The sequence below is a fragment of the Paramisgurnus dabryanus genome, chromosome 11 (genome assembly GCF_030506205.2).
Source record: "Paramisgurnus dabryanus chromosome 11, PD_genome_1.1, whole genome shotgun sequence".
NCBI lineage: Eukaryota > Metazoa > Chordata > Actinopteri > Cypriniformes > Cobitidae > Paramisgurnus > Paramisgurnus dabryanus.
In genome coordinates this window covers 21,122,423-21,149,937 of record NC_133347.1, presented here as the reverse complement: position 1 = coordinate 21,149,937, position 27,515 = coordinate 21,122,423, and the positions used below count along the sequence as shown (strand labels likewise).

Here is a 27,515-nt window from a genome sequence, read left to right as displayed (position 1 = left end):
TAGGTTCACGCTGACTTACTGTCAAGTTTGCTTCGGAGGGATTGTGGGCATGAAACATAACATGGCATAAGGTTCATGATTTCCACCTAAAATAAGCTTGCAGCGCTCATATTTATTCAGCAAAGCACAGCGGGCACATTTCAGGGTTTTTTTTCCATTAATAATTTGAAACATATCATTGAATACTTCAACTCCATTTCTGTGCAACAATAAGAGTGAAAATATGATTTTATTTTACAAAAAAATCAACACCCCTGATGCTTTTCACTCTCTCTCACAACTATGCATGCCATCAATCCAACCCTGCAGTATCACACAGGGTTCCTGTTGAGGAGAAACAGTGCCCCCCGGTGTTTAACAACTTATTTTACACAATCAGGAACTAGGCCATAGAGTCTGTACTCAGCAGAGCTTTCATCTTTTTCAGCATTTTAGCAAAGAGCTCATCTCACACCAGACTCCCAAAGCTGGAATAAGTGCATCAGCGTGCACTGTGTGACGTCTGAAGTCTGCACCAGTTTACTCAAAGTTGATGAGTTGCATAACTGTGTGAGAAACTGCTCCAGGAGAGGACTGACTCTCTGTACTGTATGCACTCCACTTCCCTTTGCAGTCTGACGTTGGGAAATAACTTAAAATTTCCTTAATGTGTGTTTTGATCTGTGGTCTAATTCTGCACAATAGCTCAGTTGGTGGAGAACTGCGTTAGAAATTCAAAGGTCATGGGTTTGAGCCCCAGAAACACACATATTGGTAAAACATGTGCTGTAAAGATTGAATGAACTGTGAATCTTTGGATAACAGTAATTGCAAATTTAGCAGTAGTGTGTGCATTCAATGGGCCCACAACCAGTTTATCCAAAACGTACAATTCTGAATCATTATCCTTGTTTCGCTTCAAACCAGTGTGACTCATTTCTTTCATTAATCATAGAGATTTTTTATTCAATATGTTGAAAGTGGATGGGGACCAGAGGCTATAATGCTCTAAAAAGCACAATGGAAAGTAACACAAAGCTCATACTTTATACTCCAAATCATCTGAAGACATATGGCAGGTAAAGACTCCTTATTCACATATAATCATTTCTTAATAAACTTCCTTTATTGCATTGGTCACCATTTGATTCTACTATAAATAACATCATGAAATGATTAGGTAATATACAGTAAAGGAAAAAATTATTAATGTGATGTTAAATTACATGTGACCCTGCCTGTGAAAACCCAGCTAAAGTATTTTTTATGATTTACAGGAAAGAATTATGAGTCTGGATTTGACAGACATGTTCACAAATAAAAAAAATAGAAATAGAAGCTGAACGGTTGAGAACTGTAGAGTTTTTTTCAGACTTAAGACTATGTGGGATTCATGAACCGTGGCAGGCAGGAAGCCCGGCAGCATCCTAACAGTGCCCCAGTTTAACTCTGCAAGTCAAGTTATTATTATTCATGTGTTCCTCAAAATAGGAAGCCTGTAAGGGAAAAAGTCAGAGTTTGCCCTGGATAAGACCACGGCACTGTGCGGATCTCCATTTTCCACAATTAGCAAGCAGAGGATTAAGTGACGGCCATCATCCATTGTGCGAGAGATCTGAAGGACTTTAATTACCTGTGTGATCTCCCTTAAAATGAGAACAAAAATACAAGAATGGAAAGTAAGGGCTGTTTTCAACTGAATACAAATTACCATTCAGTTTACAACCTGATAAAATCAATTTGGACTTTTTAGAGAGTAAAGGTCATAGTAGATACACTCGGTTGCCATTTGGACACATGTTGGGGAATTCACTAAGAATGAAGCGAGCCCACACTTAGTGACCTATTCACAAAAGATACCATACAAATCGTGTGCGTCTGAATATTTTTCTGGTTTTAATGCACTTCACTATCATTGATTCACATTCATTATTTGATATAACTGCTGTCATGAGCAATAGAAAATGCACACTGCATTTTTTCAGCAGCCTGTAATAGTCGACTGTTAACTGTTCACAAGGTGCCCCGACTATAAACACATGTATGGGGTTTATGATATGTAAAATTACATAAACAATACAAATGTCATAGTTTTAATATACTTTGAAAAAAAATATTTTCTATCATTTTGCCCACATCAAAAAGCGTGATGTCAAAAGGTTGCAATTAAAACCCTTTCTATTAACACTAAAGTGAGGTAAACATGGTAAACAAGTATTTAATCAGGAGAGTGTAAAATGATGTTGAAAAGAAGATGAGTTATAAATGCACACAGCCAATAGGTGGCGATATGTGGTCTTGACATATACATGCCATTAAAAATACAACTAGGAACCATTAGCTTTTACCATTTAAACCACTACAAAATTAATTTGGGACATATTCCAGTAGGATTTAATGGTCCCACCAACACAATCCAACACATACCAGTAGAGACCCACAGAGACCATGTTTCCATTACAACCAATAAAATTCCCATTAGAACCATTATATCCAATACAATTTCTGTGATGGTTTCTATTGTTTTTTAGCAGGGTTCTGTTTAGAACATAAATGATGAACAATACAAATTAAAGATGATCAAAATAAAAGGCGAGGTAAGTAGGTGGCAGTGGGGAGTACAACATTACCACATGAAAAACTGCAGTAGATACCATAGTATTTACTATAGTAAACTGTAGTAATAGTTCACGAACCATTACACATCATCGACCCAGAATGCTTTACGTGTGGAACATAATGGCGGCCATGACAGCTTAATTTTTTTAAGTAATGAAAATATTTAATGTGTTTCAATAGATTTTAGTACTAGATATACACATCATTAAAGCAAGGCTTCATAGTCGAGGTACCTTTAAAGGCAAACAGTGTTGAAGACATAATGTACTGTATAATTAGCCATAAAATCATGATAATGAAATATATTCTACCTAAACAGAGTTCAAAAATGATTTTTTTTACTTGTTTTAATTTAATTAAATTTCATTTAAATACCATTCACAAATGTTTGGAGAATAAGAAAAAGTTTTTGGACTGAAATAATGCATGTGGAAATGAGTCGACACAACTGTTTAGTGAATTCTTCATGTTCTTATATGATTTTCAATCCAGTTTTAGGTCACAGATGTTGGAGAGCAGTGAAGGAGTATTGTCCATTCTACTTATAAACTATTAAATATTTCATGCATTCACTCACACCCTCATATATATATATCCTCTCATGTACAGAAACAGTCCTTAATTATTTTTTACCATGATATTGTCATATGGTGAGTTGTCCTCTTCTTGATTGTCCTTCTGCTCTGGCGGTAAAGCTCTCCTGGGAGGTTTAGGAACGGCGTAATCATCCGCAGAAGCATTGTAGGGGTACTCATGACCACTTGGATCCATTACAGTACCTAGCATCTTCCAGGCATGACCTTTGACCTCCTCTGGTTCATCATAGAGTGATGGAGGAACGGCTGGGGGCACGGCACAACCCTCGGGTTCATCGTAGATGTGCTCCACTCTTTTGTAAGGGGTGGTTTGGGATTTTCCTCTATTTGGGAAACGATTTCTAATGGCACTCTCATCTATACTGTCATACAGAGGTTCCGGGCTTTCTACAGCACTTTTATTATTATTTTCACAATTGGGCTCTACTAAAGTGGGCGGTGGGTTAGATGTGGCCAAAATGTCTACCATGACATTCTTAGCAATTGTGTCAAAGGGCAAAGAGTAGTCGGATTCCTCGGGGTTGGAGCAGGTGGAACGTCTGTCCTTTAGTTCTCTCTTCTCCCCTGGACTTCCCCCTCGTTCTGGAGCTGGTGCCATAGCACGGGAGTAGGTCGCATCTTCGGTGTTGGCCAACGGACAACTTCTGAAGTTCTTGACCTGGCTTTTACGTGGTGGAGGTCTGGCGTCCAGGTTCAGACTCTTAACCCCAGTCAGAAGCTTCTCAGTCGGGGCCTCGAGTCTGGAGGGCTGGGGGTTCGGTTGTTGTTTGGGCCCGTCCCTGATTGGATGTTCAGACACCATGCTGTAGACGCTAGAGTTGTCCATTGGAGCTTTCGAGCTTTGAACCCCATGCGCAGGCTCTCGCTCCCCAAGCGATACCTGCTTTTGAGGTAAACTGGATCTGTGTACATTGATGGCAGCCTCGACGGACTGGAAGATAACGTTTCCCTGCTTTGTGTCGAACTCAAAGTTGCCCTCCCCAGAGTCGCATCTTCGGCCAGCCTCAAAAGAGAATGTTGCCTGTTTGTTGGTGAGAAATGATAAAAGTGTGTTAAATAAAAACATTTAATTTGTCAATGTTAAATGCATTGAATCAATAACACTAAAATATTTAAATTTCAACAAACCACAATTATGGTGATCAATGTTTGCTTTAGTTGGGATTTTGAATTCTTGATCACTACTTCTATGTGTTCCATAAGAACATGTGTGCACTTATAAAGAAAGATGATAGGTGTCAAGCGGAAATAACATATGTTCTATATGAAGTTGTTGGTCTTTTTGTGACTGTTATAAATGTTCTGTTTTACAAATGCACTGTGATAAACTTAGACTTCCTCACTCATCCCACAAACCTCAGCAATTCTGACAATCATCAAACTAATTCAGAATAACCGATCAACTGCAATGCATGCTGGGCAGTCATGGATAAGTTTAGTACTATGTTGATACCCAGCATCCATTGCAGCATGAAGCTTACTTCTGTTGATTGGCACAATTGTTCAGTTCCATACACTGGTACATAATGTCGATTGAGTTAGAGATAGATTGAGTGGAATAAAGTATAAAAATTAAATAAGTATATAAAAGCCATAACAATACTGCATCTACCACTGTATATTTACACATCATTAGAACAACACACTCTTATTTACATAAACTTACAATTATTAAGTTATCTGATCCCATTAGATCTTAGTTCTATTTGGACAACATATCCATTTAAAAACATAGTTTCAACAGCCAAAGAAAACTTAACATTAAAAGACAAAAGTCATGGGCCCAACTAAAGCAAACACGGATCACCATAATGACGGTTTGTTGAAACTTCCATCTTTTCCAACATTAATTAAGGATGCAAATGTGATATTGATTCAATGTGAACTTGCTGGTTATTTTCTTAACATGGATGACGAGTTTAGAGATGGTGATAGAAAGGAGAAAGTTACAGTGTTACTTTTAACACTTTGTAGAGTGAACCCATACAGACACATAGCAGTGTTAATTTTAACACAGGGGATTTTGCTGTGTATATTTAAAGGCATTATATATCATTTTCTCTGCTAGAGGTCACAAAACATCACCATTTTTTTATTTGCTATCAGCGATATACTGTACATTAGAGGAATAAAATAATTGGCTAGAGATCATAAGCCATACCTTGTCTCGTCCGAACCTGCGGAGGAATCTGTAAGGCCAAGAATACAAAACCTCTCCAGTTTTAGGGTCTTTCAGAAGGAGGCTATCAAAATCAGTCCGTAACAACAGCGATCCTTTCAGGCCACATCTCTCAGAAGCCTCTGTGCGCCTCACTGACACCTTGAAGTCTATCATACCTGTAGCTGAAGGCAACACAGAGCAGAAGCTTTACATTAACAATCTGTTTTAAATAAACAAACAGACGACTACATTGCTCAGCTTAACAATTGGTACAAAATGTTCACAAATTATAAAAGAACAGTGTACTGCACACCTGTGAGCTCATAGGTCCTCATGTGGTGTAGATGTTATTTTAAAAATTGTATTATGAAACATATCAGTGGTTTAAAGAGTAATTTGCTAGCAATAATAATTAGATATTGTTTTTAACCAGCTTTTTTAAGAGAGCAGATGTATTGTATCAGAGGTTACATTCTCACATATGTACAATGACTCGCATCAGATTTTATTTTTAATTAAGTTGTGCACACTGGTACTTCCCTAAAGTGTACACATTTGAACAAGCACTTCTGAGCAAAAAAGCATCTCATTAGTTGTTCATAACTGCTAAACTACAGATTGAACTCTGTGGCACGGCTGGTTTTTCAGTGGGTTTAAGTTGAAGCGTTTGTCATGCACATTTACTGCCTGATCTCATGAGAATAACTTACTATTGTTTATCTTGACTAGAGATGAGTTGTTATAACTATAAATGAGAGAAAAAAGTCTTTAAAAACTTTATAAATTGTAGCAACTCATCACTTGTCAAGATAAATAATGGTAAGTTGACATGACTTGTAAATCTGAGTTGATTCAACAAAAATTGTGAGGCAGCAAAGATTTTTTACAGTGTATGAAAATGTACGAAGTTATTAGTGCAAAAACTTAAGATGATATATATATATTAAAAAAAAAACAATAATGAAACCCAAACCTCAACGTCACAGGGGTCAAGGCAGATCATAAAAAATTTACGATTGTGGTCGTACGAAGAAGAAATATTTTCACCTTGTAAAATACATACGAATTGCCATGAAATGGTGTTGCATTTTCATACACACTGTAAAACCCGACAAGTTCAGAGTACTCAAAAATTTTGTTGAAACAAATTTTTTTTAAAGGTAGGGTAACAGATTTGATCCTGAAACATTTTTAGTTATGCTGGTTAAAAGTCTCCTCACATTCTGATAGCAATCACTGTGTTAAGTTGTTTAAATGTATTTGTAAAAATTTATGTCATCTGTGAAAGGCGTAGGACCAAAAAATGTTCAACAAATCATAGATTTCAGTCCGAACGGACGTTTCCTTTTATGTCCCTCATACGTAAGCGTAATTTGAATTCCCACCGCGCAGCGAGTCCACACAGACACCATACGTCATCGGCGCGTTCACGTGCGCTCATCTCCTGTCTGTAAACAGTGAGAATGGCAAACTTTTCTGCTGAATTGACAACCTGCACAGGAGCTACAAAACTAAATGCATCTTTTATAACAACAACAGCAAAAACTGCCTGGATCAGCAAGAGCAAAAACTCAAATTAACATCGGTAACTTTACTGCTTTACCACGAGATGAAAACAGCTGCAGGAGGCAAAGGGTCTGAAAGGGTCGTTGCACTGTTTATTTTGGTAAGGTAGGTACGCGATATGTTTGTATTGAGATGGATTCAGATATTCTACTTTGATGAAACGTTGTGTTGCTTATGAAATTTGTGTTCGTTTTCCGGATTAGCATAACGATATAGTTACTACGTCTACACAATCGAACGTGTGCTTAAACTAATTCTGATGTAAACCAGTTGTTTATGTTGGTTATTTTGGAAGTGTTATTCACTTTGTACTGCAAAGTTTTCTCACTGGTGAATGAGACATGAGATGTGACCGTCTGATCTGTGCGTGTTCATGTGTTTGGAAAGAGGCGTGACTTTGGATGGCGATTTGACTTGAGGGTGGGATCAGGATTTCATTGCTAGGTGGCTACCATTAGCATTTTTCAAAATGTGTTACCCTACCTTTAAGTAAACCAACATCAAAAATTGTAAGTAAAGATAACTTAAAAATTTTAGTTAACCCAAATTTAAAGTATACGCTTCATTTTATTAAATCTTTAAGTACAATATACATAAAACTGCTGTTTATTATAAGGGCTGTTTACCATATATATTATTTGTATACCGTACTTAAAACCTTTTTACCATTAAATTTTGTTCACAAGTCACAGAAACAGATCATGTGACTCATGAAAATTTAAGACCAGTGAAAGTGAGTTGAGACTGACCTCAGTGCAGACTTTCACACAGTCATAGTTTATATGATAAAGCAACATATATCTGACCTACAGCCTAAGCACAGGCACTACACTTCTGAAAAATGGTAACCACAAAACTAAAAAATAGCAAACTCTTCTAAATCTCCAACATAAATAAATGTTTAACACTATTGAGTCTTTCTCTTTACTAAAAAACACATAAAATAGCACTTCATTTCAAAAAATGCTCTCGTATTGCAGGCTCATGCAAAGCATGCTGGGAACTGGAACCTCCTCAACCAATCGTGTTGATTTAACTTTAAACTGAAGTAAATTTGCAGTACCAGACTCTTTCTTAGCTTAACTGGCAAATTGAACTGATCACAATCACCAAAAGTTTGTAATTATTTGCAGTGTTTATTACAATGAGGCTGTGGTATTGAAATGACTCCGTTTGGAAGTAATAAATACATTTTTTGAGTTCTTTGACTCATTTTATTTGAGTTTGTGGAACTTAAAATGGCGAACTTGCTGAAAACACATAAAAATTTTAAGTTCAATAAACTTTTTCACAGTTTTGAGTTCAGTTCACTCATTTTAAATGAGTACATTGTACTGTTCGGGTTTACAGTGCTGATCATATTCAATTCATTTCCTTGGATGCCAAAAAGAGTCACTGCACTCCAATAACCTCATAAGACTGCAACACTGCGGAAGATTGCTTTGCCCAAATTAAGCTTTGCCCAAATGTATTGCAATTGTGGATGTTTCATACAAAAAAGATTTAACAAAATAAAAAATCTTAGGCTTATTAAGTCATAAACAAAACTTAATAAAAACTTAAATGTTAATTTAAAATAAAGCTATATGGATTGAAGCTGTAACGTGTCGGATGGAAACCGGTCCTTCCAGCTAAGTTTGGTTTTCTCACAAGGTTTTTTTTCAACAAATTGGCCACTATTGCACTGTTGGCTTTCTTACTATGAGACTCCTGACATTAGCTTAACTTAATGCCTTTATTTGCACATTAAGCTAATACTGCTTTCATTATGGTCCAATTACATTCTTAAAGATTTCACTACTTCACATTACTATTACTTGTTACATTATTCTATTAGAAAATAGATTGTTGGTTCAATACAAGTGTGTCAAGTGTGTCTCCTTGTGCTTGCTTGTGTTTTGGATCTTATTGACTCTGGGTTTTGGGGCTAAGAGGTGGCTTACCTTATTAGGTTAAGCCAACAAATGTTTTTTTTTTTACCGCATGTACTCCATTCTAATCTATATTCTAAAATAGACATGCTTTTGTTATGTCTTGATTTTTTTGTACTTTATTTGTTTCTGATTCATGCAAAGCTGCTTAAACAGTGAACAATTGTGAAAAGTGCTATATAAATAAATTTGAATTGAATATAACATTTGATAGGTGTAACTAAAATACCCTTTAACTAGAAACAAAACAATATATGTGCATTTTAAGGGCCACTTATTTCTTCACTTATTTGTGCCAGCGTCCCAGGACGTTCATCACTATTTGATTAAGTGCAAGTCTGTTCTGCAGCACACATACAACTTTATGCCACCATTTACAGTACCACAAATCTGTTAAAGTCCATTAATATACTTCAAAGAAAAATACGAGACAGACAAATAAATAAAGGACGAAGTGGTTTGAAGGTATCTTTTCCGTTTAAAACAAGTGGCTACTCCAGCCGCATTCAAACTTCTCTAAGAGGAAGTGTGCCTTCGCAAAGATAATGCTCGCTTCTGTTTGCAGCTGTTAAAACAGAAGCAAACACTCCACGAATGAAAGAATGACACAGTTCCTTCCTGCAACACAACGCAAAAGCCACAATATAGATAGACTAGTGTGAAATGTTAAATGTAACAAGAGTCACCATGCAATTCTGCATTTAAAGTACAATCTAATGTCACCCAGCAAGAATTGGATGCGTTTTGAGTCTTGATTCGGATCGCATTGTCAGTGCCCCAAATTCACAGCAACTGTTTTGTGGTTTTTATTTGCCCCCCCCCCCCTTTTTTACACCACATTATTTTCCACATGACCTCATTTGCATAACAATCTCTCACTCTCTTCCTCTCGTTCTCCCATACAGGTGTGCACTGTGTTGAAGTTGTAAAGAAGTCTTTTCTCTTTCAGATCATAAGGGTGCATTTGAACTAAATAGTCTGTTTAATATATACAGCCCAAAGGTCAGATACCACCGGTGAAAATGTATAATAATTATAATAATAATAATAATAATAATGTCCGGCCATGATAATGCTTTTTACACAGCAAGCATCTCTTAAAGTGATAGTTCAGAAAAAAATGAAAAGTGCCCCACGATTTACTCACCCTCAAGCCATCTGAGATATATATGTCAATCATCTTTTAGACGAACACATTTACAGTTCTTTAAGAAAACACCCTGTCTTTTCTAAGCATTATAACTGGAGAAAACAGGGTCCATGACTTTCAAGCCTAAAAAAAGTGCATCCATCCTTTACAGAAATAATCCACACAGCGTGTAAATAAAGGCCTTCTGAGGGTAATCGATATGATTTTGAGAGAAAAATATCCATATTTAAAACTTAAAACCTATAATAGCCTCCGGTAGCGGCCCATGTGCATTATGCGTAGCATACGATGCGCGAGACTCTCACGAGAACTGTGCGTTGTGAGTTGTTTTAGCTACAGACAGGGATAACTCAATATCCTCTTGTCTTATATGGTTCAGATTTATTTGTGACTGGCGTTGTAATGGGCTGTCCTCTGTCCTCACTATGCCACTACGTCACTACACATCATACGCTACATCTACGCCGAAACTCTCTGGTGAATGCACATTGGCCTCCAACAGAAACTAGTTTTTAGATATGGATAGTTTTTATCAATTACCCTTATTAAAGGTCATGTTCTTTCTGATCCCATTTTTCAAACATTAGTTAGTGTGTAATGTTGCTGTTAGAGCATAAATAATAACTGCAAAATTATAAAGTTAACTCCCAGGCGATATATTTTCTTTAACAGTCTCCTTTCAAAGCCTACAGTGAACGGTTGGTTTGGACTACAGCCCTCTACTTCCTGGTAGAATGATATCAAAGTAAGAGTTTTTGACTAAACTCCGCCCACAGGAATATGCCAGTTGCTAGCTCAAACGGCTCTGCTAAGCTAAGCTGCTATCGAATCACAACACACTAAACAAGCAACACAATCAGAACTCGATACGTATTTCTGAAGGAGGGACTTCATAGGACAAGGAAGACATCAGCCTAATTTGAGGACAGTGAAAACAGCGGTGTACAGATAAGTAAATTGTGTCAAAAATACAGCGTTTTTTTACACGTGAAACATGAACACATGTTATATTGCACACTGTAAACACAATCAAAGCTTGAAACTCGTGGGCTCGCGTTTTCTACCGTTAAAGCTTTAGAAGAGCCAGGACATTTGCTAAAATAACTATAAAATAATAGATATATGTATCTCGGCTGGTAATTTTCATGTTTTGCTGAATTATCTCTTTAAGTGAACTAACAGTAGCACCTCACATGTACCATGTATGATGCTTACTGGGCACCAGAGACATCTGTTAAAGAAAACACTGTGCATTACTGTGCACAAACATCTTCAATCTAAATCATACATTTTGAAACATCTGCTGGATGTTGTTCTCTATTAGAGAATGAGTCAGATGAGCAAACTCTGTAAAGCAATTGCCTCACTAGATTAAGATGTACACAGTCAATAGATGCCCACTGGTGTGTGGTATTATGATGATGTGTAGTGTCATTTGTTTGACCTGTATATCATCATCTGGACAATGCGTGGTGGTTTCCAGGACAGGAAAGCCTGAAGGCCCTGCATGTTTACGATGTGGTCCTTTTATCAGATTCAGAGACATGTTGACTGAGGGGCTGTTTACACAGTACCATTTTAATTGCAGACAGAGCACCTTTTATTCGTTTTGGCTGTTTATTTACGAGTTAAACTCTGAAAATGGATTTCAAAGTGCAAGTTTTTTTCAAAATAATACTACAAAAACACAAAATTGTGAAAACAGTGAAGTCAGATGCATGTGTGTTAAGTATTCAGACATCATGTGACATTGCCAACTACTGGCCTGGCCTGCACAATGCAGCAATGTTAGTTGTGTTCATGCATCCTTGTAAATGGGGATAATTTAAACAACTTTGTCGTCTTTAAGCGAAGGAAAGAATAATACGTTTTTTCGGTTTTTGCGTAAAAGTTGTCATGATTCTCACCTTTAGAAACAACCGTAGCCTTTGAGATATGTTCAGTTCAGTGTGACTTCTCTTCCTAGGGGCGGGGATTCAAAATGTGTGTTCGGAGTGTCATGTTTGTTGCTCGTCGTCATTAAAAAATATGCAAAACAGTTTATGATAAAATAGACGTTCACAAAATACTCGCAAGTCACTCACTTATCAGTAAGAACTAAATACACATAAGATTAAGCGAGTATCTGGCAAACGCAAGCGTTACTTTTATCATAAACCATTTAGACGCTTCTGCAGCAGGCACTTATTTTGACAAGACGCATGATGCACTTGGTTTACATGACCCGCCGAACACACATATTATGATGACGAACCACACACATGATGGGCTAAATGCATGTTGTGACAAGCTTCGCATTGTGCGCCCTCGAAAAAGAAGTCATTGGCCGCCACTGGTACACTTACTGTATCAAATGAGATGAGATAGCAGTCTCTCAGATTTGCTAGCAGGAAGTCACCCAGCAAGCAATTGAGCCGTTATTTCACCGTCTAGGTCTAACTGTAAACCCGATATGGTCCGGCTATGAGTAACCACTAAATTTTTTGTCAGATAGCTGCTCATACACAGATTAAGTGGCTAAAATCAGTTTGAGTTCTTTATAATAACTATAATGCACTGTATATATTTTACTACACTGAAGGGATAAGCAATAAATTAGCATTGTGAAACTGTGGACTACATTCTCTCTATGGTAGTTTACTATAATTAGAGCCTGGTTTATATACTGCAGATGCTATATGGTATGAGGTTTCAGATACTTTTTAATCAAGTTTGTTTCGGTGATTTAAAATGTCTTTAATGGTTGTTGTGAAACTATAGAAGCTTGAAGTCAACCATTAACACTTAGAAATGTTTACATATAAATAAAGATCTAGATTTATATTCTCCCTCTGAACGTCTTGTTTATTGTGCACCGTTACATCTGCTTTTCCTTGAAAGTACAATGCCTTCTGATATTCAAATTAAAACAGATGGCTTGATAAACTGTCTAAATGTGAAATCTCCTAATCTTGACACGCTCCATAGAGGAAAGAGGAAAAACAGAATTCTAGAGCTGACACAGACATATGGTTTAATCATTTTGCAGATAGAAATGAGTTAATTAGTGTAATGAGATCCCTTTAAATGCTATTTCTGAATGTGTGTATATATAGTAACATAATCATAGGGTTGTATTCAAATGCCCTATAGACAAACTAAGAAATATCATGTAATATTGATATATATGTTATTCCTGTAAAGTATGTAGTTTTCTTTGTTTTTATGTATGCTACAGTGTTAGAAGTGTCTACTGTAAATGAGGACTACACTTTGACTGTACATATTCCGGTGTTGTGTGAAGTTGGCCCCCGACCCAACGCAAAACTTCGGCAAAATATGGTCAGTCGTTTGTGCTCCATTTGTGCCGCAAAAATTTCCATTTGTGCTGCTTTGTTTTTTTTAGATATTAAAATGTATAGGTCTACTGAGGTCCCGTTGCCCCCCACATGCTCCAAATTCACCCAAAATAGTCTTAAATGTTTGTGCTTTGTTTGTGCTGGTTTGTGCAGGTAAAAATTTTGTTTGTGCTGCTTCAGTTTTTATAACATTTGACATTGAATAAAGGGGATGACGTCACTCAGCCCCCCCCCCCCACATGCTTCAAGTTCACCCAAACTATTTTTGTTTGATTGTGCTCGGTTTGTGCCGTAAAATAATTTGTTTGTGCAGTTTTGGGGTTTTTTAGACATTCTGAGGATGCTCAGTCCCCCACATGCTCCAAATTCACCCAAAATAGTCTTGCATGTCTGTGTTTTGTTTGTATCTGTTAAGTTTTTGCTTGTGCTGCTCTTACAATATTAAAATATTAGAAATTGAATTATAGGCAATAACGTCAGTAGGCTCCATATGCTCCAAATTCCCCCTAAATAGGCGCTATCATTCATGCAGGTTTCTGCGATTAAAAATTTTGCTTATGCATGCTCACTCTTCGTCATGATCGCGCCTCCACCTCTATAGTTTTTACAGCTTTCTTATAAGAAAAATTTTAAAAGATTCAGAAATCAAATGTACTTTAAGTCTTCAGAAATGGTTAAAGTCTTACTCTTTACACTTGTGTAAACATTATTAAGCCAAAAAAAAGAATATCTGAGTTCTTTCTCCAATCTGTTTTTGTGAAATACTCCAATTATTGAAATTAACAATACGAAAAGTGAATCTGGTTTTAATGAATTAAATTGTCTTTTTTCCAATTAAGTGTTTTATTTAGTTTGTAAATGTTTTCTTTGTAAGAATTATATTATAAAATATTATGTGAGAAAATGTCGCTTATTTAATGACGTATCTACACTGAAAAAACTTTTACTATGATCAACTATGATTTTTTTGGTTAAACATTTTTACACTTTTTACGAATTCCAAGCTGGAATTCTAGAATATTTCAATAATTAAATGTATTTCCTATCACACAAAAAAATTGTATAGGTAATCAAAAATCCCAAAGAAAAGCAAGAGAGTAAATTTTTTTGTAGATATCATCAAAGATCTTAAAGCAATTCAATAGAAATCCTAAAGGGATAGTTCACCCAAAATTGAAAATTCTGTCATCATTTACTCACTCTCATGTGGATACAAACATGTATAATTTACTTTTTTCTGATGAACACTAAGGAAGATATTTTGAGAAATGTTTGTAACCAAACCGTTCGTGGACCTTATTCAGTTCCATAGTAGGAAAAAATAATACTATGGAAGTAAATGGGGTCCACGAACGGTTTGGTTACAAACATTTCTCAAAATATCTTCCTTTGTGTTCATTAGAATAATGAAATTTATACATGTTTTTATCCACATGAGAGTGAGTAAATGATGACAGAATTTTCAATTTTGGGTGAACTATCCCTTAAGTAAATGCTACAAAAAAATGTAGTAAATATGCTACACAATATGTAAAAAAAATGTTACTTAGATGTATCTAAAAATTTTGTGAATATTATTTAACTAAAAAAAGTTGTATTTACTCAATGTAAAGTGAATTTATTTCATATGGAACCATCAATGATCAATGATAAACAAATCAATTGTTTATTAAACAATTATTTGTCAAGTTTGACAAGTAAATCACATGACATTAATTCTACAGTCAACATAACACTCTGAAAATGACAATCAGTGTGCATTACTAATATAATAAGCTGAATAAACACGCTTTCATGTAAAAGGTCAAATAAGTCCAGATTAAGCGAAGCTGAGCTGATCAAAAAAAAAAGCAGCACAAACTAAATGTTTTATTGCACAAACCGAGCACAATCAAACAAGAATAGTTTGGGTGAACTTAAAGCATGTGGGAGGGCTGAGTGATGTCATCCCCTTAATTCAATGTCAAATATGATATAAAACCGAAGCAGCACAAAGTAAAATTTTTACGGCACAAACCAGCACAAATGGAGCACAATAAAAAACAAGAATAGTTTGGGTAAGGTCAGTTTGGCCACTATTCAGACCAATAAACAAACACAGACCGGACGTAAACTTCGGAGCAGGCGCGTAACCATGAAAACGCGGGTGCGTCCGATAAAACTGTCTATAGCAGTGCAGATAGTGCCTTTAAAACTGCATTAAGAGGTTGGTGACTCACATGCAGGTTTTTGGACTGAAACATTGTGCAATGAGGTGACGTACTGTAACTGTTTAAAGCATTCAGCTGATTCATTCCGCAATGAATGAGAAAAAAAGAATTCTCACAGGTATTGACAAGCATGTTTTCTGAAATGTTATCATAAAGGACGAGATGGATGTTAAGGAGGTCAAAGTGGTTGCTGAAGCTGAACTATCCTTAAGAACAACAGGATATTACGCATTATGCAGATAGGTGGTCAATCTTCTCACAAGGCGGACACTCGTGTGATATTTTTTCCACCACAAGAACGGGCCACAAGTTTCCACTACGTAGTAGCAAAATGAAGAAGTTTTAGTCTATGTTAACAACACTGATAAGCATTAAAAGCACTATGTGGTATTAGGTGTCAAGCAACTAAAGTCTTTACTTTCTGTATATATGTGTTCCTACAGAACTGGCACATTGAGAGGTCTTTGTGACAGCTTCACTTAACCCGATCATTCATACATACAAACTAATTCAAATTCTGCACGCTTCATTTATAAACTATGTGTCGTCTCATTGTTTTTGTACATATTCACACACAAACAATCTTACAGGTTTCTCTGCTGCAGTAAAGGGTGTTGTCGGACATCGTGACTTCATCGGATTCACCGTGTATACTGTTTCCTCTCGCCGCTCCTCTTTCTGTCCAGCTACTCTGTAACATATAAACACAATGCAGATATTATACACACAAATTACCTGAAACACGCTCACATTAGGTTTTCTTCATATGAACCTACTGTAAAAACCTGTAAATAAGATTTAACAAACATTAAAATGCCGCAAAACATGCAAGAGCTCTGCCTGATTTAACATTAAGGTTACGTCAAATCGGATTGTTAAGGAGATGTGAGAAGATGTGGTGTTAAACATTGCATCAGTAATGCAAAAGTTGCGGGTTTGATTTCCAGGGAATACAATTAATCTACTGATGAAATAACATGAAAAAAGTCACTATGAAAAAAATGGACCATAAATGTGTGCTATTACAGATGCATAATTTCGCAAGGCAGATGAAAAACGGGTGATAAACATTTTATTGACTGACATTAAAATAACTTAAAACTCACACCATGTGAGTACAACATCATAAAAACTAAAAAGTCACCACCGTTTTTCTTTTTTTTTTACTATGTTCTTTCTTTGTACAGCACCTTGTGAGTGTGTTAGAATTTAGCCTAGCCCCATTCATTCCAATGGCTCCAAACATGGATGAATTTAGAAGACGCCAAACACTTCCATGTTTTCCCTATTTGAAGACTGTTACATGAGTAGTTACAAGAGTAAGTATGGTGGCACAAAATAAAACTTTTGTTTGGAGCCATAGGAATGAATAAAATATTGAAAAACTGTGGTGTTTTCCTTTAAGAGTTTGGTTCATGTTGTTTTGCAAGATTGCTTGATATATAAAACAATAAAAGTAAGGTGAGCTTATAGCATTGGGTAGGACAAATGTAAGTCATAACAGTAAATTTGGGTGCAAGTCCCTTTAACTAAAAGTGACCAGATTTCACAATTTATCTAGGAAATTATCAGTTTCACACGGTGTAAAATGTCCACTTGTCCAGGTTTTAACTCCTAGAATTAAACGGAAATATTCAATGTTTATTTCATCATGGTGAAAATGCAGAGAAAAAAATTCTGTATCTGGAAATGCACCTGGCCAACTTCACCCGCTGGTTGCCACTCGCTGTCATCTCAGTACATAACCGAATGAAAACACATGTTCAGCTGCAGGTTAAAAAAAGTCCACAGTCTAAAAGAAGTCTGTAATTCTTACACATGAATGTTCTGTTGTCACATAAATTTCATTTTCATGTTCATTTTCCTTTGGCCGCAAGGGTAAATCAGCACTGCAGATCACCCCCTACAGTACCATACAAAAACAATCTAGTCACTAGCATAACATACTTCTATCTCATGCAATGTCACAATGCATTTACTTTAACTCATGGGCAAGAGCTGAGCAGGACCAAGGACTGTCCGATTATATTTTAAGTCCATCACTAGCATCCATTTATGTTGTGTTAATTCTTTACTTTCTTTATTTAAAGGAAAACACCACAGTTTTTCAATATTTTACTATGTTCTTACTTCAACTTAAATAAATTAATATCTTTTTTCAATGCGTGCACTTTTAATCTTTGTACAGCGCTTCGTGAATGTGTTAGCATTTAGCCTAGCCCCATTCATTTCTATGGCTCCAAACAAACGTTATATTTTGTGCCACCATACTTACTCATGTAACAGTCTTTAAATAGTGAAAACATGGAAGTGTTTGGTGGCTTCTAAATTCATCCCTGTTTGGATCCTAAGGAATGAATGGGGCTAGGCTAAATGCTAACACATTCACGAGGCGCTGTACAAAGATTAAGTGCACACACTGAAAAAAGATAGGTATGTATTAATTCATCTAAGTTGAGGTAAGAACATAGTAAAATACTGAAAAACTGTGGTGTTTTCCTTTAAATTATTACTTTATTACCCACATTGCAAAATGACGTTAGATTCATCCGATTTAAACATCCCCACATGATTCTCTATATATATAACTAATATTTTTTGACAAAATTTATTGTATATAGCTACACAGTGTCATCGATTTTTGCGTGTAAATAACACAACTTTTCAAATTCGTGCCGTGCATACCCCCAACTTTGTGTGCATATGATTCCGCATGAAACCCCAACCGCATGCTACAATCGTAAAAAATAGAAACCAATACATAAAAAGTCATGAAAAAATACATGCTATTTGTACGAACCTGCTCTCCACAAAAGTGAAGAAGAAGGACTGGTGTATCATATGCACGCAAAATTGGACGTTGGTGTACACATTGCACAATTTTGAGTCATGATGTTATTATTATATGTAAATTGATGAGACTGGGCTCTAAAAACAAGTTTTACTCTGTGTTCACATCAGCTAAAAAAGCCCCACAGTCAGAGCATCAAAGTACAAATACGTGCAGGTCTCTGATCAGCCTCAAAGGGCATTTACAGCTGCTGATGTGACAAGAAACCCTGGAAAGTCACAGTAATTTGAATCCCTTACTTTACAAAAAATTGTACGCGGCTGACAGGCTGTCTTTACAGTTCTAGCAAAGGGCAGAAGTAACATCATACTCATCATCACACTGCTATGCAACAAGACTGCCAACCCAATGGTGCCATGATTGCGTGAAACTTTGACACTTTCGAAACTTTAGACTGTTGGAATGAAGTGTCTGGTGAGCTGTTAGGCCATCATAATAAAGAAAAGGACATATTTTTGGTTTTATAATTATAGTAAAATTTAGGGTGCAAATCATGAGATGAAGGTTGGAGCAGCCAAAACAAAAAGTTTGCAGGAGCTAAGTAAAAATGTTTTAACAGGATATTCAAATGTTTCAATAACCACAAAAATGAGCTCATAGATTTAGCTTACAAGGTGCAAGGTCATTTTAACACCTTTTTTTCCACATTATTATTAAGCAGAACAATGACAAACACAAATAGGGCTGGTTTCACACACAAGCCAAATTAAAATGTCTTTTTAGAAAAGACGTTACTGTATCTTCAAATCAATGGCATTGGCATATTTTAAAGGTCATGTTCTGACTGATCTCATTTTTTCAAACTTTAGTTAGCTGTTAGAGCATAAATAATACCTGCAAAATGATAAAGCTCAAAGTTCACTGTCAGGCAATATACAGTATATTTTCTTTAACAGTCCCCTTTCAAAGTCTACAGCGAACGCACAGGAATACGTCAGTCGCCAGCTTTGTCTTAAACGGCTCTGCTAAGCTAAGCTGCTATCGAATCCCAACACATTAAACAAACTACACAATCAGAACTCCATACGTATTTCTGAAGAAGGGACTTCATAGAACTAGGAAGACATCAGCCCGTTTTTAGGACAGTGAAAACAGCGCTAGGGATGCACCGATACCACTTTTTTGAATTTCAGTACTTGCCGATACCGATACCGAGTACTTAATAAAAAAACATGATTTAAATTTACAGGTAACAGCTTTAGTCATATAATTTAACAAAAAAAACAAAGGACTAGTTTTCCAGTTTGTTGTAAACTCTGCCTCTTTGGACAACACAAGAGGCATTAACTCCTTACACGTCGCTCAAACATAGACATTTCTCAGACCGTGGTATCGATTACAGATACCGGGGGACTTTTAACGAGTACCAGCACTTTAGAAAATGTGGTATCGAGGCCGATACCAGTATCGGTATCGTTGCATCCCTAAACAGCGCTATAGAGATAAGTAAATTGTGTTAAAAACACTGCATTTTTGAACATGTTATATTGCGCACTGTTAACACAATCAAAGCTTCAGAGAGCATGACCTTTAGGATCTGTCTGTGCAAGTTATTTTCAGTTAAGACACCTTGGGGCAGTTTCCCGGACAGAGATTAGCTTAAGCCAGGACTAGTCCTTAGTTAAATTAGGATATTTAAGTAATCTTTAAAAGCATCATTTATAAATAAACATTACTGGTGTGCATCTTGAGACACAACACTCGCACCGATATATTTTAAGATATGACAGAGCAAGTTGTTTTCGGTCAAGACAACACTAACATTTAAGTAAAGCTTAGGCCCTGTCTGGGAAACCGCCCCCTTGTGTCTTGTGTTTTAGTCTAGGATCAACCTTAAGCCTTGTTTGTGAAGCCGGGGATATACTGTCATTATTTATTTTACAGACTAAAGTACCTTAAACGTATTGCAAAAAACATTTCATATAAAATATCTTTAAGATTGTTTATGTTTGGCTAACTATGCAAGTGGTGCCAAAAATACATCGTCTGTGAGAACGAGCTCAACAGACATGCACTATTTTTAACAGGAACATCAGTGCCTGGTGATCTGTGTAGTAAGACTAAAAGCAGAAATAGATATTTGACAGTCACTCAGCTTAAGGTATCAATTACCGGAAAAGCGATTTCACATAGTTTCTGCATCCAATCATCCAGTTCAGTGGACTCGACGGCAAAAACAAACGTCTTTTCTGTAGTCTCCACCAAAAACGATCCACAGTCCCGTGGACATCCTTCAACATCAGATTCTGATACTCGAATGCAGTCGCTCAACTTTATTACCTGCAAAAAGAATAAACCGAAGAATTTGTTTTACTAATGTTTTGTTTTGATCATTTGTCAAGAAGTGGTCATCAGATGCTTTCATTTAAACCTTTTGAACACCCTCCAAACTTTTTTCTATATAAAAAACACTCCAACATTTTAATAATGTAAACCGGTTTTATAAACATCAACCATACTGTTCTATTAAAACATTCTTTGAGCTGATCCAGATTTGTAATTTGGGTGGGTGGGTGTGTGAGCTGACATGTAAACATGTTTTTTTAGCTGATACGCATGCATTAATTTCTGAAGGTGGCCTTTTGTATATTTCTTTTTGGATGTCTTATCCATACTAGCTGTAATGGGAAGAAATTAGATAACACTTCATGTGAATTGTCTGTGCCCGTGTGCCCACACATAAGCCTTTCGTTTGCGTTCGACCCCCTGTTGAGTTGGATTTCAGTGACAGATCAAAAGATTTCATCATGCTAGATGTTACTTCTTACGCTGGCACCTTTTTGTTTTCTTGTTTGCGGTTGGCTTTTTCCAGCGTGTTCCCACTTCCATCTTTAACCTCAAAAAACTCGAGACGAGAGATGGAGCAGGAGCTTTCTCTGTACAACATGGACCAGACCTTTCGCCATTTCTGAAACAGAGAGAGAGAAAAAAACATAAATGAATGGAAAAGGTTTGATCGAGTGTTAGAAAGGAAGAGAGGAAAACTATTTTGTAAATTCCAACAATATTGTTAATGCTGTAGTGTAGTGCACTGCACTGTAAAAAATTATATCAAGTCAACATATATAAAAACAATTTTTTGATTTGTTAACTTATCACAACTTAAAATAGTAAGTTGAATTGACCAACGTGTTTCAGCTTTTTTACAGTGACACAGCGGAGTATAGTTTTATAATGTCAGTGTTGTTGGTCAAATGGTTAGGTTGTTTTTAACCTTTAAGTAGGAAGTGGCCAGTTGCAAAAATACTCTGGGTGTCATTTTTACATAGGTATACATATATAGACCTCTGAATCGCCTACGTCACTGTGACGTCACCGCTCTAGCTTGAGGCAAAGTTTAAGTAGGAATAAATAGCAGGCGCGCTAAAAGTTTAAGGTTTTGACTTTAAAATGTCATCTTGTTTTGTTTTTGATTGCCAGAATAGACGGAACAGCACTTTTGGTTCAAAACTAAACTTTTACCGGATCCCGGTAAAGACAATTGTGGTTTAATGCAATACATACGGCGTACAGACTGGATGGAGATTGGAGACGATCATAACTAAGGCTTGTGGTTGGAGTACACACTTCATATCAGGTAAAATAATCTATGCATGCACCTTCAGCGCTATTGTTTCAGCTTAAATGTTAAACAAACATACAGCGATAGATCAGTGCTAATCATAGTTAGCTCAGCGATAGGTTACATTAGATAAGCCTTGACAAAATTCCCACAACCACCCGAAAGTAATATCCAAAACATGGTTAAAATAGCGAGAGTTAATTTACAAAAATAGCTGTCACGGTCCCGCTGAATTGGTGACTGTACATATTCGGACAGTTCCGAACCTTCTTCTGCATCCATGCTAAGCGTGCTAGTCAACATTGCGTCCTCGGCTCTTTTTGCCTCCAACTAGGCTCCGCCCACCCGGAGTGGTTACAATGTTTACAAACTTTTAAGGGGGCCAAACACATAAATATACTAATACACCAATAAAGATTTTGAAAAAGTAGTATTTGGATTTCTAATATCCGTTGTCCAAACGTGTGCCTGATCAATACAAACCATATATATTATTTATTATAATAATTAGACCTTAACATTTGTTAAAATGTCTTGTGCACAAATAAACTACCTATGGTTGGATTAAAATAGCATCAATTGATGTGGTATTTAAGGTGTGAGCATTTGTCAGACGTAAAATAGCACAATAAGAAGGGTTTTGTTTACACTTTAGTGCTTCTGTGGTACGAGCATTAGGTATAATTCAAAATAAAATAAATTTAAAGTCAAATTCATGCCTTTAAACACTACATGATCTACTGTGTTACAGATAAAGCACACATTTTGTGGTTTGTAAAGAGACAGTCTTGATCCTATTGCTAACATTCGCTCATTTTAATGGACTCCAGTAGTGCATAAGTCCTCTAAATTATGCCAATGGGCCAATTTTCTACTCCAATCCCATATGGCGGAACCAACAATATTATCAGTGGCATTAATCAAAATGAAGCCAAAATGGTTTTAGATGAGAATATGAACATAACCGAATCGCGTTCGTAGTTTAGAAAGTTTTTCCTGACACTGCCAGCAAACTTTAAATGATGCATAAATCTCTCATCTTGTAATTGCTATAGGAATACAGTATTGGCCAAATAGCATGTGGCTCAAATTAAGCAAAGTGAAAGCTGCTAATTGAAATTTATAGGCCAGGCTTAACAAGCTCCACACCAGTTTATAATGCAGAAGTCATCTCTCGATGACATATTTATTTTCTTAATATTATTCACGAGTGAACTGCAATAAAACAAAGCATACAAACACACACTTTTACACTCCTACACAGACAAGGAAACTGGTATGGCTCATTTCACAATCCATATCAGTCATTTATTTTGCAATTGCAAATAGAGCCAATAACAATCCAATATTTTTCCCAATGCACCTGCCTTACAGTGGTCAACATCATACATTATTGTTGTTTTTGGTGTTTTTATGTTTTGCGTAAAGTGTAGTTGTACCACACATACATTTATTTACGTTTTCATACACACTGAAACGTATAATATTGACGTGTTGACAGGACTAATATGTTAATTAATTACATTTTAATACCTACAGATTTGTATGTTTTTCTATTCATAATTATTAAAATAGCTGGCATTGGCTTTTCTTAATCATATTAATGACGTGCTTTCAGTCATATTTTCTGAATCATTTATTTGAGATTACTCATTTACTTAATGAAATGTTTATGACTTTTAGAGAATTACATAATATTAAACAAAACTAGAACAAAGATGTTACAAACATTTCTGTAATCATTTAACCATTTTGCAACATTTACTTCCTTTTCCATGACACACAGAAGGCGTTTACACCATAATTACACCAAAACACAATACATTTTCAGAAGATGTTAATTTTCAGTGGCGGCTCTTCCGAGGGACGCAAATTCAAAATATGTGTTTAGAGTGTCATGTGTGTTGCTCATCATGTCAAAATATGTGTTTGAACCATGTGCATCATGCCTCTTGACAAAATACGAGCCTGCTGCACACGCGATAAAAGGGTTAATAATAAAAGAGACAACCATATTCACAAAATACTCGCAAGACACTCCCTTAACAGTAAACTCTGATTACACATGAGATTAAGCGAGCATCTGGCAAGCGCAAATGTTTCTTTTATCATAAACCCTTTAGGTGCGTCTGCAGCAGGCACTTATTTTGACAAGACATGTGATGCACATAAGTTTACATGACGTGCCGAACACATATTTTGAAATGATGTTCCACACACATGACGGGCTATATACATGTTGTGACGAGCTTCGCATCGTGCACCCTCGAAAAAGAAGTCACCCGGCCACCACTGTTAATTTGTATTCATTCGCTATCTTATAAATCTATACGATTGTGAGGAACAGATCCAAATTCAGCCCTTCATCCAGCATTTTTGATTCCTGTTCTCATCTGCATCCGTAAACGTCAAACACATTCATTATGAATTCAAATATTGCTCCTCAAGAAGCTTTTCGAGACATTGCTTTACGGCAGTGATATCAAACGCTTATTGGCTCTTGCATGCTACGTCACAGATTTGCGACTTTGACGTCTTTCAGTCGATGTACGTTTAAAATTTGAAATGTGCGCCTTTTTACAGAGAGAAGCCAGATTAATGTTATCGTGGATTAATAACTTTAATACTTGTCTGTACTTCATATACTCCAGAGAGGACTGGGGTTGTAGTACATCGTCATTTTAACTACTTTTGGTACTGCTTTTGAAAATGATTACCCTTGTCTATCTGTTATCTTTTTATTTCTAACAGTACATGATTTGAATATACTGTAGTACTGTATGAGCAGCTTCAAATATTTTTTTAATGCTATATTGTTACCTACACCTCTGTTGCATAATATAAAAACAATACATTATATTTTTACTTTTTTTGTATAAAAAGGGTTTAGGTGTTATACATTATTAAAATGGTTAAAGGGAAATTATACAGGAATATTTGAAAGATTGGAAAATATTTTACTTTTTGTAGCTTTAAAAACGTAATAATGCTACAATTAACTGTAGCAAATATGTCTACATACACTTCAGCGTCTATTTAAATGTACAAAAAATTTGCACTGCAATTTTGCTAAATATAGCACCACATTGTGACACCATAGGAGCAATGTACCAAAAACAGAACGTTTTTTAAAGTATTTATGGATTTGATGAATGATTTCATAGTCATTTATGTAATTGAGTGTCAACGTCCTATAGTGAGGCCAATTGATTTAAACCCTCTGCTTATAGCACTGCCATACCCAGCAAGCAATTTTGTGTTTAAAAGACGTCTAATAGCTGTCCAAAACACAGACGTCTCAACTAAGAAAGAATTTGGGCTGTCAATGAAAATTGAATGAAATGAATCACGTAATCCCCGCTGACTTTGCTTACATAATGCAATATCATACATCTTACAAATGATTTTGACAAAACAACATTTTATTTTATTTTATTTTATTTTGGCTAGAAGTGGGTCACTCATAGCTGGACTATTTTGCTGTATAGCTATTTCATCACATAGCTGTACCTAGATGATGAAAAAAAGGCTATTGAATGATGGGATGCTTCTATTATATGTTACGATAACCCACTCTTAAACAATAAACATAATTGGTTCTTTAAGATAAACATGTTTTCCTCTTATATCTGAATCAGAATAGATTTTTCTCCTTTTATAACAAAAAAAAGTAGCACTTTAATTTATAATTATGGTCTAACAGAGGTAAATTACAAATATTAACCGTAAATTCTGTCTACTGGTTTTGTAACAAGGTTACAACCAAACAAATTTGTTAAGTTGCATTGATTAAAAAAAAAATTATAATGCTGTGGGTCCACTAGACCCGCAAACATTGCCTCAGTAACACAAGTATGAACACCACATGAAGATTAACATCATCTCTTGCATACTTAACATGCCCTACCTTTCCAAACCTCTGTTGCTGTAAGTACAGGATACCTCGCTTTCTGATGTCCCCTTCCATTTTACTGTATTTCACCGAATCGACTCCCAAGAGACCGTTACATCTAGTGTATCATACTTCTGCTGAATGTGCTTGTGACGAAAACAAAAACTCTTCAAGTTCCGCTGTATCTACTTCCTGTAAAGCCCTAAAGTTTACACTTCTGTTGCAGAACTCTGCAAGAGGCATCGTGTGTGAATGTGTGTTAATGCAATGTGCCTAAAACCGCAATTATTACCCAAGATCATAAATGGACCCAAATACTACTCTATGTTGCAAGTTTAAAACATCACAAACCCATTTAAAGTCCACCGATGTATGCTTACTTAATACAGTAAATGTTTTTTAGGGTTAGTTGAGGATTCCCCTCGTGATGCATGTTACAAACAACGAACGTCATTAGTTGGTTAGTTAGTTGTTGTTGTTGGTAATAAATGTTAATTGTATTTTTTTAGAAACTTTCAGCTGGCTTTTCATGTACATACATGACCCTCACTGATTTATATTTGTCACATTATAGCTATTTAAAGATCTAAGGTCTACGTTGTTGTTTTTTTTTGGTCTGTGGTCAACTGCTAACTTCCTTTTCTACGGTGTGTCAAGTTTCCATCTCTCTCACACACACACAATCACACACAGTTAGTCACATGATTGTTATCAATAAAGTTCAGCTCATTTTTCCTTAACAAACCTTTATCATGTTTGTAGTGCTTTAGCTGAGGTTCATGCTAGTCTGTTAAGTTTAGCTAGTCTGAAGACGGGCAGAAAGAGAAAGCTTATGATGTGCTTTATACAGTTTAATTACTGCAATGACCCAAAACCAGCAGTCTACTATTTACTCTTTTCAGCCTCTGCCCGTTAGCTTGCAACCTTACGCATTGCGGCTGTCAAACCAATACCACAACAAATCATCTTTACCAGGAAAGTTAGTATTTAGTAGTTGACCCAAGGTTCAAAAATAACCCGTTATTTAATTCCATAGCCACATTTTATAAAGTGGTGCATGCCAGCTCAAAATCATCATGCACCATGAATGGTGTTGTGGATGTTTGCCGGCATTGGTTGAGGAATTGAAAGCATGTTTATGGTTGCTATAGGGCAGTAGATAGTTGCTAACTCTAAAGAGCACATCCCAAACGAAAGTTTCACTTATTTTATCAATGTGAGTCTGGAAAATACGTTTGCCTTTTCTATCAGTTACAGTGCAATGTGAAAACTGTATGTCTCGTAGAAAAATAACAGAACATGCTTCCACATGATTTGAGGAAGCATTTATACCAAAATGGTGATCAGATGATGTACAGTATGTGGCAAGGTTTAATACTTCTTCATATGCTTCTTGAATACTTCTTCTTCAGTACTGTATGCTTCTAAATATGGGCAACAGAAACAGTAATCACCAGGCCTGCCCAAATACCCACACTTAAAAGCATGTGAACGCAGGAGGAAGTTAGTATGCAAGACTCAAGACTGAGCTGAAGTTCAGTGCTTGTACTGTAGTAATGCACACTACAGTAAATCCACACACTTAACCTTTAATACCTCTTTGAGGAGTGCTCAAGGCTAAATGTATCCCATCATGCAATTGGGTTAGATGAACTACTGT

General features: G+C 36.1%; 2 protein-coding genes across 2 annotated transcripts in view; one reads left to right on the top strand and one right to left on the bottom strand.

Moving 5' to 3' along the window:
• Positions 1-1,042: 1,042 nt before the first annotated feature.
• dok2 (docking protein 2) lies at positions 1,043-26,034 on the bottom strand. Its single transcript, XM_065247391.2, has 6 exons — positions 25,871-26,034; positions 21,178-21,309; positions 20,514-20,681; positions 16,139-16,241; positions 5,356-5,537; positions 1,043-4,215 (listed from the first exon to the last, which is right to left on the bottom strand). Exons 1-6 carry the CDS (start codon positions 25,928-25,930, stop codon positions 3,217-3,219), a joined length of 1,644 nt encoding a protein of 547 aa, XP_065103463.1. The 5' UTR covers positions 25,931-26,034; the 3' UTR covers positions 1,043-3,216.
• The window catches only part of LOC135729597 (calsenilin-like), a 189,460-nt gene continuing 173,353 nt past the window's right edge, over positions 11,409-27,515 (top strand). The window contains exon 1 of the mRNA XM_073816240.1: positions 11,409-11,412. The gene's annotated coding sequence lies outside the window, so the exon portion shown is untranslated. The remainder of the gene's footprint in view (positions 11,413-27,515) is intronic.